The 16,789-nt window shown below is 40.7% G+C and overlaps 1 protein-coding gene across 1 annotated transcript; it reads right to left on the reverse strand.

Moving 5' to 3' along the window:
- Positions 1–663: 663 nt before the first annotated feature.
- On the reverse strand, positions 664–13,812 carry LOC106842226 (TRPM8 channel-associated factor 3-like). The gene is given in 3 exon segments (XM_070515120.1): positions 664–3,602; positions 8,116–8,449; positions 8,452–13,812. Coding segments are annotated over 3 exon segments (1,602 nt in total). The 5' UTR covers positions 8,738–13,812; the 3' UTR covers positions 664–2,620.
- Between the last annotated feature and the right edge of the window lie 2,977 nt (positions 13,813–16,789).

The following is a 16,789-nucleotide window of genomic DNA, read 5'->3' on the forward strand; positions in this document are numbered from 1 at the left end:
ATTCTTTGCAGATTATATCTCCCCCACGATCCCAGAAGACCCAGAACATTTTGAGTAATCCCAGATTAATCAGAAAAGCATCTGACTTTACCTCCCTGTCCAAGTTTCTTTGCAACCTAGCTGGCATCCTTCCCAGTTTCTTAGAGTTTTACATTCTCCTCCCTACTTGACCTGAAAGTTGCATGTATATGGAATGTGACTATTCATGTCATCAGTCTTTTTTTATTTTTTCATTTTTGTGTGGGTGACTGTTGGCACCTGTTTTTATGTGGGTGGTGTGCAGTGTCTGGATTTGGGACTCTGAGAGAAAACAGTATGTTTCTCCCTTCTAGAAATTAGTCTTAATCCATTTTGTGGAATCATTTTGAGAGCCTGAGGATGGCAATCAGGCTTCCTCATTTTTCTATAAATACCTACATTTTCTCCAGGTTTCTCAAGACTCAACAAGGCCTCCTTTACTCTGCTCTAAGTACCGTCCTCTGCTTCTTTTCATTGCCAGCTCTGTCTCCACTCATTTCTTACATGTTTCATGAAGCCATATGTGACTTATTTTTTCTCCATTCTTACTAGCCTGTGACTCCTTGTCTTGAAGATTTAAATAATTTATCTTTTTCACGAGAACGTGGTTTGCAGGACACTAAGTGTTATGCATCATTTCCTCTACTGATCCCAGCAAAATTTTGCTTTGTAATTTAAATTACATTTGTTCAATTGGAAAATAAATTTTCAGAGAATTCCCCCAGAGCACCCACCAGCTGAGATCTTTACGTCAGCAGCTATCCTTTCAGGATGAAGAAGAGGAAATTGTCTAGCTCCCAGCTTGGCTAGAGCCTGCATCATCTCATCCCAGAGGCAGAGTAAAGGTTCTGGGTCCTCCACAGCCCGGAGGTTTGCAGTTGGCGCTGTCAAGATGATGTTCTCTGTTGCCAACTCTCCCAGGTTGCCAGGTCTCCTGGATACAGCCTCTCTACTCCTCCAGGGATGTCTTACCTAAGAAATAAGTCTGCCCACATCATTTTTCCTGGTTTTATATTACAGAACTTTGACCACAGAGAGAGACAACCTGGTAATTAATAAAGTCTTTCCTTGCCATAAAAGGAAACACAAACCCCTGTCCCTTTCCCCATCCCTCTCTCAGGTCTCCAAGGATCATGTGTCCATATTGTCCAGCTCACTTTCTGCCCTCAAGACTCACTCCCCTTTTTTCCATCACTCAGGCCCCTGTTCTCTCTTACAGCCAGCCCACTCTCCACCTCCAGACTCGCCTCTATTCTGGGACCTAAGCTGAATCCAAATCCCCCGCTCACCCAGCTTGAAGTATGGAGCAGACACAGCTCCACTGATGGTTACAGGCACAGAGCCCAGTTTAAAACCGCTGGGCACAATGATGTAGAGGAGGCCCCCCCCCCAGAGCCAGGAGATGGACATCTTTGTTGTTTCCCAGCTGCACTGGTGCATCATCACAGGGGACCGGTAGTAAGTCTCTGCTAGACTTAGGTTATTGGAGCAGCAGTTGATCAGTACCTGTCAGAGTAAGCATCCATCAAGGGAGACAAGGGAGTCATCATGGGGATGTTTGAATAGCTGTGTGTGAGGGTTTGAGTGCAGACAGGATTCCGACCTGCCTTGTCCTGAGCAGGAGTGAGAAGAGGAGCATGCCTGAGTGGTAGGTCTCACCTGGATAAGGGCAGGATGGCTTCTATTTAGCCTCTTTCTTCAGGGCACCCCTTTCTGGTCATAATGATTCTTTGCTCTCTATGGAGTTTGGGGATTTTTTTTCTTTTGTTTAAGCAAATCCAGCCCCATGTTAAATACTGACTCAGAGAAGACAGTGACTCTCTCTGGTATTTCCTGTGGGTCTCAGCTAGGAGAGGGCAGGATCTGCACCCATGTAAGTATCTATGGAAGTGATCCCTTTATTTAGGATGGGGCTGGAGCTTGGGCAGCCCATAAGGTTTGAGATGTTAGGGGAAAGAATAAAGGTCAGAAAGTGTTTGATATCGGGCAAAAGAGGAGGAGGAGATAAAGAACCTTTTGTGATTCCTTGTTCTCACCAGAACCTTGGGCTTTTCCATGATGGCTTTCCTCTTTTGTAAAGTGAGGGTGGTACCTGCCCTGTACGCCCGGTGGGGTTGTTGAGAGAATCTAAAACATTACTGAGAGAAGAAGTAAAAGTGCTAAGGAAGTGTCAGAAGTTCACTTCGTGTGGAGGTGGGCTCAGAATGCTCTACCTTCAAGTCAGCAGAGACAGCATCATCAGACAGCGTAACTTCTGCAATTTGTCCTTGAGGTAAGTAGAGTCCAGTACCCACCCAGGAACTACTGTTGTCTGAGAAGAACTGTGGAGAAGGTTGAGGTCTTCCCATCACCATGGCTCCAGCTTCACACAGGATCCCCACAGTCCCTCCCAAAGATTTTGCACCTCCTGCGCACACCTGAACTCGCCTATGCTGCCATGACTCATGTGTCCCATATCTCACTTAGAATCCCTAAACCCTACCTTCTTAAAGGTTCATGGAAAGAATGGAGGTGGCCTTCCTGAGGGGGAAGGTCCTTTGAATGCTGCTGAAGTCACCCAGTCCACCATCTCCCTATTCCTGCACCATCCTAACCCCTCTCTTCATTCCATACCTGAACTGATCTCAATGGTGATGGGAGATTCTGTGGGACATAGAAAGGACAGAGTCTGATCACAGAGCAACAGAAAGCAGTCAGTTCCCAATTTGGCCAGGTCTCTGGCCAAGGATATCGGGATGGCCTCAGAGCTGCCCCTAGTAATTGGGTTTTCCTTATTCACGAGTGGTAAGCCCTTTTGTTGGATCATTTCCGGGACGGTTTTGTGCACAGACTCATAGATGGGAATTCCCTTATATGGGATTTGAAACATGTAGGCACAGTCTTTCATTAGCCTTTCTAGCCAGCTGTGGTCTATGCCTCTTCTTTCATTGCACAGCATGGACTTGAATTGGGAGAGAGCTCTGCGGATGCGGTAGGTTATCACCCCGGGATTGTGGACTGGGAAGCAACCTGTACTGCTTTGCTGATCTGAGATGCCAAGGCCAAAGCGTGTAAGGAGCTTCTTCTTCGGACACCAAGACATACAGTTAGAATTTGGGTGTTTGTAGCCCTGCCACCAGGCCTGGCCACCAATCTGCAACCCTCCGCCTTCTGCAATAAATTCCTCCACCTTCTTGACATCCATGTTGCCGAGTGATTCACAGCAAAAGACACTCAAGTCACTGGTCAGAAGGTCTGCCCTTCTCCACTCCAGGTTATTTTTTGATAACATAGTGCCCAGTGCTTGCATTTTTTAGCTCAATCCAATTATCTCTTTCTGGTTCCTCACTAGCCAGTGCAGAGCATTGACTAGAAATGGGCCCATCCTGTGATCAAGGATCAAACTCTTATGGCCACCAAGCACCACACGACCACAGCCATAATGGGCAGCTGCAAGAAAGCAGCCTAATGAGCTGTCTAGTCCCAGGGGAAAGGCCAGGGCTCCATGAACCAGCAGCTGGGTGTGTTTTCTCTCTCCACTGATGTCCAGCTCTGAGATCCCTTCTGGGAGCTGCTGCTGATCCTGACTGTGGTCCTCCCCACACCTGGAGAAGGGGCATTTCCCGCCCTCCCCCCCCCATTAGCACCTGCAAGACAGGTGAGCGTAAAAATAGGTCAGAAGATAACACCCAAGACCTGAGGCCTTTGGGAACAAAACCTTTAAGAGGAAAGAGAGGAGACTGCTATTTTAATCTTGCAGTCTTCAAATCAGTTTTGATTATGAGTAATTAGCATCATAAAACTGTGAGATTCTACTTTAAAGACTCAATATATCTTGAAATAAAAATATAAATTCTCCCAGTGAAATTTTCCAGCATGAACTGCTGTCTCAGTCAACAATCCATTGACTATTCTGAATTATACATTGTTTATTTGAATAAAAATATGAAATAAAGTTTAGAAAACAGCCTATCATTCCCATAAAGAGAAGACCTGCTTATAAATTTGGAAGGCTTATATTCTACAAAATGTGCTCACATACACATGCATAAATAAAAAAGGCCGTGAAATTCCCCAAATTCTCAAATTATCTTTATCAGAGCTCTAGGCTGTCTTTTGTTCTGCTTACTTTTTGTAGTTTTTAAATAAAACCTCTGGAATTATTACATAGAGGAAAACATTTATTCCATCATTTTTTATCAATTAAATCAGGTAAGAAAACATCACCATTTTTTTAAACTAGCTGATAAAATATTTCAGTGTTGTATTAAATTGTATTCTACTTAGCTGTCAAAACTTGGAGGTTGAGTAAATAGATTTTGGCATAGGTATAGTTACGATAAAAGGCAGCAATTAAAAATGAGTGAAAAAACTGAACTTACAAAAACAGTGTGTACAGGAAGATCCAAAATAATATTGAAAATATTATTGAAAGTATAGAAAAATTACTAGAAGGGTATATATTAGAATGTTATTGCAGTTAGCTCTAGGTAGGATCACTTTGGATGATTTTTGTTTCCTTTTATACTTTTTCACATGTTCTGAATTTATCTTCATAATCAGAAAAAAATAATTTCTATATATTTTTAAATGTTCATTTACTGATTTTATCAAATACTGTGAAATAACTGCTGTAAGTTATTTCTTAATTCATTTTCCACATAAAATTGAGAAAATACTTCGACAGTTTTTTGTCTTGTTCTCAAATCAACATGTAGCATTTTAGTTAAAGTATTCATTCTGCCTATAGATTTCTCTATCTGTGCAGACGTTTCACAACTGATTTTCAGGTTGGTGTCTTTGAAATAGAAAACTTACAAAAACTCTTTATAGTTGAGATTTTCTGTGAGTAAACACACATTACTACTGATACTATGAAAAAACAGATCAAGTGACATTATCAAGAGGAAGGGGTGCTGTAGTTAACAAAATATTAAGTCTAAATGATGCTCAAACCAAACCATCCATTTCATTTCAACTCTTGATTTTTTGGGAGAGGGAGAGGCTTCCAAAATAGATAATATAGCTCAATGGTTAGGAGTTCTGACTCTGACTCTGAACAAATGTGGAGCAGAGCACTAATAAATTAGAGATCAACTTTCTCATTCCTATTGATGTCAAGAAAGCTTTTGATAAAATTTATTCCTGATTTTAAAAAATAAAACAAAATTAAAAACTAAGTTGTAAGTTGAGGAAAACTTGCTTGTCTGAATAAAATGTAGCCATTAGAATATGCAACATCAAAACATTAGAAGCACTTCTGTTAAACCAGGAGAAAAAGACCAAGGTTTCCCTCTATTACTGCTGCTATTCATAATTTTAAGGGATGTCCTATTTAATGAATGAAAGAAAGAAATATTATAATGAAATGAGTAAAAAATTCCATTATTTGCTACTAGATTCCATCTACTAGAAGATTTAGGAGAATCAACTGACAAACTATTATAACTAATGAAAGAGTGTTTGAATTCAATATAGACACAAAACTCAATAATTAAATCAGGAACAGATAATTATACAATGGATAATTTCATAATTCATAATGGCCAAAAAAATATAAAAGTATCAAGAATAATCCTACTACTAAGAAATGTGAAAAGACTTTCTAGTGAAATCTATAAAACTTGACAAAGAATATACAGGAACACCTGAATGACTGAAGAGACATACTTTGATGCTAGATGAATAGTTCCAATTTTTCAAGATGTTAATTATCCCTAAATAATCTCTAAATTGAGTCTAATCTTGCCCAAAGTCTCAATATATTTTAAAGGAACTTGATAAATTGCTTCTATAGTTTAATTTGCAAGAATAAATGTCCAAAAGCAAACAGGAAATTTTTGAAATTGCTGAGCAATGTAATATGGGGATATGGAGAAGAGTTTGTTTTCCTAGATGTCAAAATTCACTTCAGAGCTGGAGTAACAAAAGCAATATGGTTGGTGCAGAGTCAGACAAATAGGTCAGAGGTCCAGGGGAGATAGCTGAAGAACAGATTCATACTCATATGGAAGCATATTATACAAAAAAGTAACCTTTAAAATCAGTGAACAAAATACTGACTTTTCAACAAATTGTACTGTCAGAATTGGCCATATGTTGAGAAAAAATATGTATGATATAATACAAAAAAATCTATATGGATTAAAGATCTAAATGTAAAATATAAAACCATAAAAGTACTAGAAGAAAATAGAGGGAGGTATTTTTACACATTTATAATGGGAAAAGACTTTTTAACAATAAAAGGTGCTATGAAGGAAAAAGACTGATAGATGTGACCACATACAAATGTAAAACATGTATATAACTCCCAAAACAAATTAAAAAACAAATGGTAGAAAGAAGTATTTGCAGCATGTAACATAGACAAAAACTTACCATGTGTACTATAGAAAAAAACACTTAGTAATCAATAAGACAAAGACAAAAACCAAATAGAAAAAAATAAAAGTTGTGAACAGACAATTCAAAGAAGAAATACAAATGACCATAAACATAAAAAGAATCCTCTCCATTTGTAATCAGAGAAATACAAATTAAAATAAGAACATTTTTCACATTCCATACTGGTAAGAATGTCAAACAAAAATTAATAACACCCAGTAGTAGCGATTGTCTGGGACACTATTTTTGTTATATGTGTAAATTGATATAGCCTTTTAAAATGGCAATTTGTCAGTTTCTATTAACATCTCAAATACAAATATTTTTTAATTAGCTATTCACCTTTTTTGGACTGTATACCAAAAAACACTTGCAGTTGTATACAATGACATATAAGGATATTCATCTTGAAACTTTGAATAATAGCAGATATTAGATCCCATCAATATTTCCATGGGTATATAAGTTACACTATGGCCACCACATGGAATACTATTCATCTGTGCCAAAGAATGAGGTAGATTTATATATCCAGGGGATGTAGGCAACTGAGGAAGAACTTTGACCTATCTACTTCTTGGGATTCAAATCATAGGACCATTATAGCTCGTTTGAGTCAACCTTATGATTATGAGAAACCACATCACTTGTTCAATTTCTAAAAGATAGAGAGAATCCTACTCCACTGTAGAAGGAGATGTCACAGGGCTGCCCCTGGTTTCGTAACCACGCTGCTACTCTACTTTCATCAACTCAGAGATAATTGCATTGCCCCATTCCACTCCTGGGGAAAGAAGTATCTTAATGCAAGGATTAGACTGTGACATGTTCTCCCTGCTGTCCCTGAAGTACATTGACCCTCAATTTCATTCATTCCTTCATTCAATGTTTATTTAGTACCTACTATATGCCAGGTAGGATACTATGTGCTAGTGATATAACTCAAACAGACATGATTCTTCTCTCTCTTGAACTTTATAGATGTTTTCTCTACTTACAGCCATCTCTTTCTAACTGGTCAAAATTCGGGGGCACAATAGTAAATAAAACAGAAAAACATCCTGCCTTCAAGACATTTAATACCCAGTCCATAGGAGAGAACAGAGAGGATTGTTGGTGTCGCAATCCAATGTACACATCAGGATAGATGCTAAGAGGGCTGATGGCCACTCTGAGTTTATTATAACCAGCGTTTCAATATATACATAACTTACATCTGTTAAACATACACAGGTGTTCTGGATGAAGTAATTAGTGAATGCCAAGAATTCTTAGTGATTTCTCAAGGAGCCCTCCCTCGGCCTCTGTTTTGATATTATCATGTTATTGCTGTGCTTGTATATTTTTATCTCGGAGCAGGCAAGTTCTCCAAGGCAACAGCTCCTCGTGCTCCCAATATCAATATCGTGTCTCCATCTGTGCCCCCAGGCGACTGCGCCTGTCTTAGGTTGCCCCGCCCTGGGGGGTCTTACCCTTCATTGGCTGACTGGCCTTCTCACCTCTGGGTCACAGTCTGTTGGCAAGCCTTTTCCGGTGATTATTAACCCTTCCTGCGTCAGGGGCGGCTACAAGGATATTGTCCCTTATCCGCCAAAGGTCATTTGTATAGTTACACTAGTAATTTGCAATGATTCTCTTCCATACCAACAAATTTCTCCTCTGCTAGACTGAAAAAAGGGGGAAATGGGGCTGCTATTTAACACAGATCAGACTCCACATAGGGACACTTACCTCATGTGGAGTGGGATCTTGGGCACGTTCTCAGAGACCTTGAACTGGCCTCTTTCTCCACAGGTGTTGGTGAAGTACACTCCAGCCACGCTGGTCACCTGGTTCCCGGGGAAGCTGGACAACACCTTGTCACGGCCGTGCTGACTGGCCCAATACCAGGCCTGGCCCCCAGTGAGCAAGCCCCCTGCACGTTTCACAAACTGGGTCAGCTCTGGAGTCATGCTGTCATTGTAGGCACTGATGCAGTAAACCCCCAGGGCATCTCGCAGTTCTGGCTGACTCTGTGCCTCAACCCCAGAGCCCTGCAGGATGTTTACTAGTGATGCCAAGGACGGTTCACTCCAATGGGAGCCCCAGGGGAGGGAAAGAGCCAGCCTACTGCATTAAGAAGAAATGGGGCCAAGCCAGCATCCAGCAGGTAGCCCTCACGGGACACAACAACGAGGCGGCCTTGGCCATAGGAGGAGGGAACAATGAGGACCTGGCCCTTGTCATTCACCATCACTGGGAAGGCAGCCTCTCCAGTAAGAAGGAGTTCACTGGGGATGGGGCCTTTGGGGACATCCCAGCTTGTTACTCCATCCATGAGGGCCTCGAAAGCAGCAGTGGGAGTTGTCCCCATAGTTCTATTAGCTGCTGCAGAGGAAAGCAAAGATTCAGTATAGTAAATGAATGAACAAAAAAATAAATCTATAGTTCCATCTGTGAAAATGTTAACACAGTCAAAAAAGGAAAATAAAATCTTAGTATTATTATGAAAAATAGAAAAAGATAAAGGCAACAGTTACCTTCTTTCTTATAGTGTCCTGTTCAACAGAACCTATAGCTGTACTCAGGTACTTTCAAGTAGCTACCTCTCTGTTGATTTCCCAGGCTCTACAACTCTTCATATATATGATTTCTAAGGAGCTCCGCTCTCTCAATTTATTTTCATTACCCAGACATTTCTAAGGAGCTTCACTCTCTTGATTTATTTTCATTAGTCAGACATTATCTATCCCTCCTTATCTCCCAGATGTTCTCTTGGCTCTGTCCCCTGCTGGCCCAGTCTCCTCTCTTCCAGGCCCATTTTGCCCATCAGAAATTACATTTACAGTAATTCTTCATTATGACAGCTATAAATGATCCCTATCGTTTATCCTTGGCCTGCATTTCTCTAATGAACATAAATCTTTATTTTTAATCAGCATATGGAACATTAAAGTCATCTGCCCAAAGTCTGTATACAGGAAATTTAATTCATCTCTATCTTCTCAACAGTTACCTTTAGATCAAATGCGTAAGATTGTCTCTCCCATCTGCATAGGGAAGATAATATGGACCTTGAGGGGTTTTGATCTGAAGATTGATGTCAATGGTTTGCTGAGAGCCTGGCACATTATGCAACTATAAGTAAATTTCTGTGATTTTATCACTCTTTCTGGCTTCTGAAAATGATGGGAGACACCGCAGCCTCAATCATGATCACCTTCTTCCTCCCTCCTCCTTGACCATCCAGTTAGTCACCAAGCTTTGTCAAGTGTCTATCACTTTGGTCTCCATTCATATTGCCACTAACCTGCTTCAGGTTCTTAGTACTTCAGGCTTTGGTCAAACTGATCTGGAATCTTTGATTCTCATCCACTCCCGTGATAAGAAATTCTCAAGTCTTCACCACAGGTAAACTATGATCGCTTCTTTCAAACTGGTAGAGGAGGCTGCCGGAATCTCGCCTCCTCATGTTTTTTCAGCTTTATCTTCCACTACTTTCCCCAATAAAGACTCTGGTCCACTTGGAAAATGTGAACATGGCCTGTGATTTCTAGTCTCTGTCCTGTAGAATCTCATTCCCTCCCTCCTTTCCCTTCTCTTTCGCCAACACTCATTATAAGAATTTAAATTACCGGAAGAAGGCAAGTGAAAAAGTTTCTGTATTTTTTCTGAGAATAAAGCCTTTTTCACAGAAGGCACTTGCCAGGGGGTCTTTAGACCCATGAGACATGGTTTGGTCCATTTTGAAGGCTGGATATGAGCAAGGGCATGGTTGAGGAGCAGGCTCTGCTGACTGCCCAGCCTGACTAAATGTCACCCTTCCCCCAGCTTCTTCCAAGTACTGAGACTGGTGAAGCGAGTTGAGGAGGAAAATTTTGATCATTTTGAGAAGCCAGTAAGTTTGGCAAAGTGTTTCAGTTTCAACACTAGCCTGGAATCTGTGAGTGATAGTAGGTGATTACTTTTCAAAGTTAAAAGATCTGGTTGCTCCTTTGCAAGTTTAAGGAAAACCAGGAGTTTTCCATGGGATCCTTGAGTGCCTGGCATCTAGATTAGTGAATACCCTGCCCAAGCGATGTGTCCTTTGATGCGTTACCGATGAGGCAGCCAGAGGCATGTGCAAAGATACTTTTATTTGGATGAGGTAATCAATTTTTTTGCCTAACAAATCCTGGAAGAGTTCAGCCTCAAAAAGAAATATTTCAGAGACAATAGTTAAGTCTTTAGACAGCTTGAGAATAAGCTGAGTTGTGCTTGGCTGGAGGAGGTCTTGGGAAAACAGAGAGGTACAGAGTAAAAGAGACATTGTGATTTCATCAGAGATTTTAGGTAAAATTGGCATCCACTTCCCTTTCATCCCAGAAGACCAGGATCCAGAAAGGGAGAGAGAAAGATGCTAGATCACCAATCTGGTGATGGATACCAGGTGGTGATAGGGCCACTACTCCTGGTCCCATCCTCCCACTCAATATACTAGCCTGAGCTCATGAGATTAGGGGAGCAGGGGCAAGGACTCTCAACATGAAGGGGCACGACTGGAGATTCAGGTTGGAGGAACAGCATATATTCCTGTTCAAAAGTAAATCATAATGTGAGTGTCTTAAAGCCAAGTAGAAGATTTTGTTACAAAGCCAAAAAATGATATTGTCTACAGACAGCCCCCATCCCGGGTATTTTCTGAAAGTTTGAGGTCACCAGTGGTTGGGGGAGGGAGAGACATGAGTGACTTTAAATAAAAGAGGGTGGACGATGGAAGCAGTGAGACTGAAGTGGGAGATGACCTGAGACTGAGAAGATAAAGGGGCTCTGTGGGTCCCATGGGAATAGGAGCCTGTGGACAGCCTTTGGGAAGCACCTCCAGGGAGGTGGAAGGATCTGGGGCCAGGGGGTTCAGGGGACGAGAGAGGAAGGGTTTGGGTGTTATGTCTAGAGAAAATGGACACATTCACTGGGGATCCCAGTCTCTGTGAAGATGTCTTAGCTCAATGAAGCCCCAGAACCACTGCAGAGACCATGGAGTTTTAAAGAGTGTACATCTCAGCTGTGGCCGTTGCAGACCAAGGACCAGAGGTGCCTTCCTGAATGTTTTTGCTTAACTTAAGTACCGAGCTAGAATTGAGAGATCCCCAGTGCTTAACAGACAGTGAATTTCCTACTAGTCTAGGAGAAAGTAGGCTTGGAGTAGAATCTAATTTGATTAAAAGAAGATACAGTATCTGACATTTCTTCTCCTTTTGAGATTGCAGAGTAAGGATCATGTGAACAAGAACAGATTGTGACCTGCCACTACCTGTGTGACACTCTGAATCAGATTAAGAATGTTAGAGCCTAAAGCACTGGCTGGATGGTGGTGCGGCCTTTGCACACTCCACATGTAATAAAAAACCAAACCACACACTAAAATATAAAAGAAAAGCAAACAAAACTCTGATTTTCCCTTGGGTGACCACTTCAAATGTTTTTCCCAAATTAAATGTGACAATTCTTTCACATTTGCAACATTTTTTGTTTTTCGATGCCTCTTCTTTGCGGCTGCCACAGCCCACCCACTGGATCCCACAGTGCTGGCGACAGAGAGCATGTCCTTTCACCTCTCCAGCCATAGTTGCTCACCCACAGTGTAACATGGCAGGGTCTCTAAATCCTTGTCAGCCCTGATGCTCTGCCTGCCTATGGCAGCCAAACAGAAAATTGGACTCTTGTCTGATAAGACCCAAGAAGGATAAATATGGCATGAACAAAAGAAGGAGAATCAGGGCACAAAGAAAATCAGAAACAGAAAACAGACCAAGAGCAAGGAAACTCCTCTCATGAGCTTTGGACACCTGGGGGCTCCAGTTCAAACCCACACATTTGCGTCTTTCACTTATACAAAAGTCCAATAGCTCCCCTCCTCTCAGTGGTACCACAAGCCCTAGGCACACAATGTCCAGGTCCAATACACAGGAAAGAACCTCAGTAACCCCTCCCTCCCCACGTGCCTGCACAGCGTGAACATTCACATTGCAGAGACCGTCAGAGAAGCTCACCTGGTCATTTTGCGACTGTAGCTCAGGTCTAGCGTGAAGGAGAAGAGTCGTCTGTGTAGAAGTGATGAGTGGATAGTCTGGAGATGCTATATATAGGGAAGAAGGTGTGATTATCTTCCAGAATATCTTTCTTCCTGCTTCCTTTTGGGAGAGTGGCGCTTGGCTGGGCACCTTCACTGAATACCTGAGTGACATTTAAGTGGTTCTCCTTGCCAGTCTCTGGGTCACTTCTCTCTGGGTCTGGGTTTGTAAAGGCAACTGAAATAATGTAGGTGCTGAGATTGTCCTAGCCTCTTCAAAGTGCCCTCTAGATGTCACCATCATGCTCTGTATGATAATAGTTCCCTGTGGTAAGCAAGGAGGTCTCTGCAAAGCTTCTGTACTGGTTATAAGAAACATGGACCAAAAAATGACAGGACGTGGAGGCAGGCTGAGGAAAGATTTTAACAAAATGAGTGAAAGCAATGAGGCCAGCAACCGTTCTGGGCGTGTCCCGTTAGAGAGTTTCCTTGAAGGAGGCTCATTCTTGAGTTTTCAAGAATTTTATTTTTTTATTATTTGCTCTTTGGACCCTGGTTAGGAAATTGGAATGGCACTACTGACCAGACGGGGCCAGACTAGACATTCTGCGTTGGGCGACTGCCCTCTAGTGAGAGGCAAAGGCAATGCACTCTGGTGCTTGGCATGGTCAATCCCTGCTGAGAAGCCTCGCAGGCCACCTGGGATCAGCGTTGATGACTTGGGAAGAGCCACAGTGCTGAAAGCCCATTCACCAGGGGCTCATCTTTGAACCTCCATTCACTGGAAGCTAGGGTGCCTCATCACTAATTTGCTGAACTTATTTGTTCCTTTTTGCTATTTGTATAGGGTGGAGCATTTCATGCCAAATGAGGGTGGGTTTTAATAGATCATGAAGAAGCCTGTCTTGTTTAAGTTTTAACTAGTTTTGGGGCCGGCCGGGTGGCACAGACGTTAAGTGCACATCTTCTGCTTCGGCGGCCATGAGTTCACTGGTTTGGATCCAGGTGTAGACATGGCACCGCTTGGCATGCCATGCTGTGGTAGGCGTCCCACATATAAAGTAGAGGAAGATGGGCACGGATGTTAGCTCAGGGCCAGTCTTCCTCAGCGAAAAGAAGAGGATTGACAGAAGTTAGCTCAGGGCTAATCTTCCTCAAAAAAAAAGTTTGGGCTAGTTTTTATTTTATTTTATGACTGCATCTGAAAGAATTTTTAATTGTCCTTTTTGCCAAAGTCTTGCTACCGTAGCTGGAGGGAGACGGGACAGAGAGAATGAACTCTCTGCTTGGCAAAAGATGGAGAGCAAAGTGACCACTGAGACATGTATGTCCTTAACAGTTAATATAAGAAAAAAAAATGAACACAAACTGAACTAAGCATCATCCTAGGAAGTTAGAAAATCACACTAAAATAATGCCTCCTCCAAGAAGCAGGAGAAAAGAAAAAATAAAACTGAGAGTAGATATCATTTAAGTAGAAGCAAAGTAGAAATAAACTCAAAGTTGGTTTTTTGAAAAGACAAATTTCTGGTGAGATTGATGAAGGGAAACAGAGGAGTGAGAGAAAGCACAAATAACAAACGTCAGGAGTGAGAAAGGAACAAGACGAGAGATGACGCAGTGATTAAATAATCACACAAGGGTGTTACACACAACGTGAAGCCAACACATTGGGAAAGGTCGGTAAGCAAACTATTGAAAAGCATAACTTTCAAAACTGAATTGAGAAAAAGGGTAACAATAATTCTGTAACCATCAAGGAAATTTTATCAGTAGATAAAAACTTCCTGTAAAGGAAATTCCGGACACAATGTCTGGTGAGTTCTTTCAAATATTTAAGGAACACATAATTTTAATCTTATGAAACCCTTCCAAAATAAGCAAAAGAGGGGAACATTCAGTAACTTATTTTATGAAGAAGGATGTAACTTTAATATGAAAACATGTCAGGGACACTAAAAAAGGAAAATTGTATGCTAATCTAAGCTGTAAATATAGATGTAAGAATCTTAAGAACAATATTAAGCTTATAAATAATAACTTACACATATCATAATGCATGTGACTAGTTGGTTTAACACCAGGATGCAACATTGGTTTAACATTAGAAAATCAATTAATGAATCCACCTGTGTTAACAGATGAAAAAAAGAAAATATGTGATCATTTCAGCAGTTGAACAAATACTTTTTATTAAACTCAAAGGTCATTCAATAAAATCTCATAGAAAATAAGGAATAAGAACAAACTTTCCTAACCTGATAACGGATATGTACAAAAACCTATGTTAAACATTACAGTGAAATGATGAAACATTGAAATATTTCCCTTTGCGATAAGGATAAAATAATGGTACACTGTTACCATTTTTATTCAGCATTGTATTAAAGGTCCTTGCCAGCAGAGAACAATAAGAAAAAAATAAATGCAATAACAAATAAATAAACAAAGAAGCAAATAAAAAAGTGTTATAAGGGTTGGAAATAAATTTATAAAAATTTAGCATTCACTGGTGATATGAGTATGTATGTGGGAAAAATGAAAAAGTTCTCAAAGTTTGAGAACTACAAGGTTTAGCAGTATGGCTGAAATTAATATAAAAATATTAATATTTAGCAATATTGCTGGAGTTAACATACAAAGTTAACTGCAATCCTGTACTAACAATTTACCAGTTGTGAAATGGATATATTATTTCTTTGGAATAATGGAAAAATCCACTTATATTAAAAAATATGAATGATTCAAGAATAAAGTAACATATCTAGAAGATGTTCTACATATTATGGGAGAAATTACAAACGTGTACAAAGAACCACTGGAGAGTACCAAACTAGATGTAGAGGTAAGATGTTATCACAGACTGCAAAACTAACTTTTTAGAAGATGTCAATTCTCCATAAATTGATTTATATTCTTAAAAATCACTTCAAATCAAATCCCACCAGGGCTTCTTGTTGTCGTCATTGTTTGCCTATTTGTTTCGATGGAGCACAATGAGCTGATCTTAAAATTTAAATGGAGGGGCTGGCTCTGTGGCCGAGTGGTTAAGTTCGTGCGCTCTGCTGCAGCAGCCCAGGGTTTGGATCCTGGGCGCCGACATGGCACCACTCGTCAGGCCACGTAGAGGCGGCATCCCACATCCCACAGCTAGAAGGACCTGCAACTAAGATATACAACTGTGTACAGGGGGAGTTTGGGGAGATAAAGCAAAAAAAAAAAAAAAAAGATTGGCAACAGTTGTTAGCCCAGGTGCCAATCTTTAAAAAATTTAAACGGAAGCAACAAAGAGACAATAGTTGAGTGTTCGTGAAGAAAAACAAGGAAGAGCAAACATAAAGATTTGTTCTTAAAATATTACAATATTGTAGCATTGGCAAAGAGATAGAAAAATAAATCAATAGGAAAAAAATAGAGAGCCTCCAAGAAGACCCCCAGACGCAGACAGTGGCCCTGCAGATGATGAGAAGGGTGAACTCCATGAGCCGTGCTGTGACAACCAGGAGCCCACGTGTGCAAAAACTGAAACTGTGTTCCTAATTCACACCAGACACAAAGCTCGTTTAAATCCCTAAACCTGAAAGGAAAATTATAAAACTCTTAGAAGCTAATGTAGAAAAATATCTATGGCATTTGGGTAAATAAAAAATTTAAATCGAGAGACAAATAGCAAGCAGTGATGAGGCACATGTGTGTGGTGATGGATGGTAATTAGTCTTTCGGTGGTGAACACATTGTAATCTACACAAAAATCAAAATATATGACGATGTGCACCTGAAATTTATATAACATTACAAACCAATATTACTACAATTTAAAAAACCTTTTTTTTCTCCCCAAAGCCCTCCAGTACCTAGTTGTATATTCTAGTTGTGAGTGTCTCTGTTTGTGCTCTGAGGGACGCTGCCTCAATATGACCTGAGAAGCAGTGCCATGTCCGCGCCCGGGATCCAAACCAGCAAAACGCTGGGCCGCCGAAGCAGAGCACCTGGCTACTGGTTACTCAGCCACAGGGCTGGCTCCAAAAAACTTTTTTTAAAGATACAAATAGCATTAACCATGAGGAAAAGATTAATAACTTTGACTTGTAATGTTTATCAAAAATATCAGAAGAAGAATGAAAGGTCAACCCAGAGTGGGAGAAGCTATGGGCAACACACGTAACTAACCATGGTCATACATACAAAATACCATGACAGATAGGAAATGCAGTAGAAAAATGCACAAGAAAAAAACAAATAACAAAATCTAACTGTTTAGTGAATATATGCAAAACTGCTCACCCTCATTAGTAACTAGGACAATGTAAATTACAACCACAATAATATGCTATTATGTACTCACCACTTTGGCAAAAAAATAGGGACTGACAA

Source organism: Equus asinus, chromosome 1 (genome assembly GCF_041296235.1).
Source record: "Equus asinus isolate D_3611 breed Donkey chromosome 1, EquAss-T2T_v2, whole genome shotgun sequence".
NCBI classification, from domain to species: domain Eukaryota; kingdom Metazoa; phylum Chordata; class Mammalia; order Perissodactyla; family Equidae; genus Equus; species Equus asinus.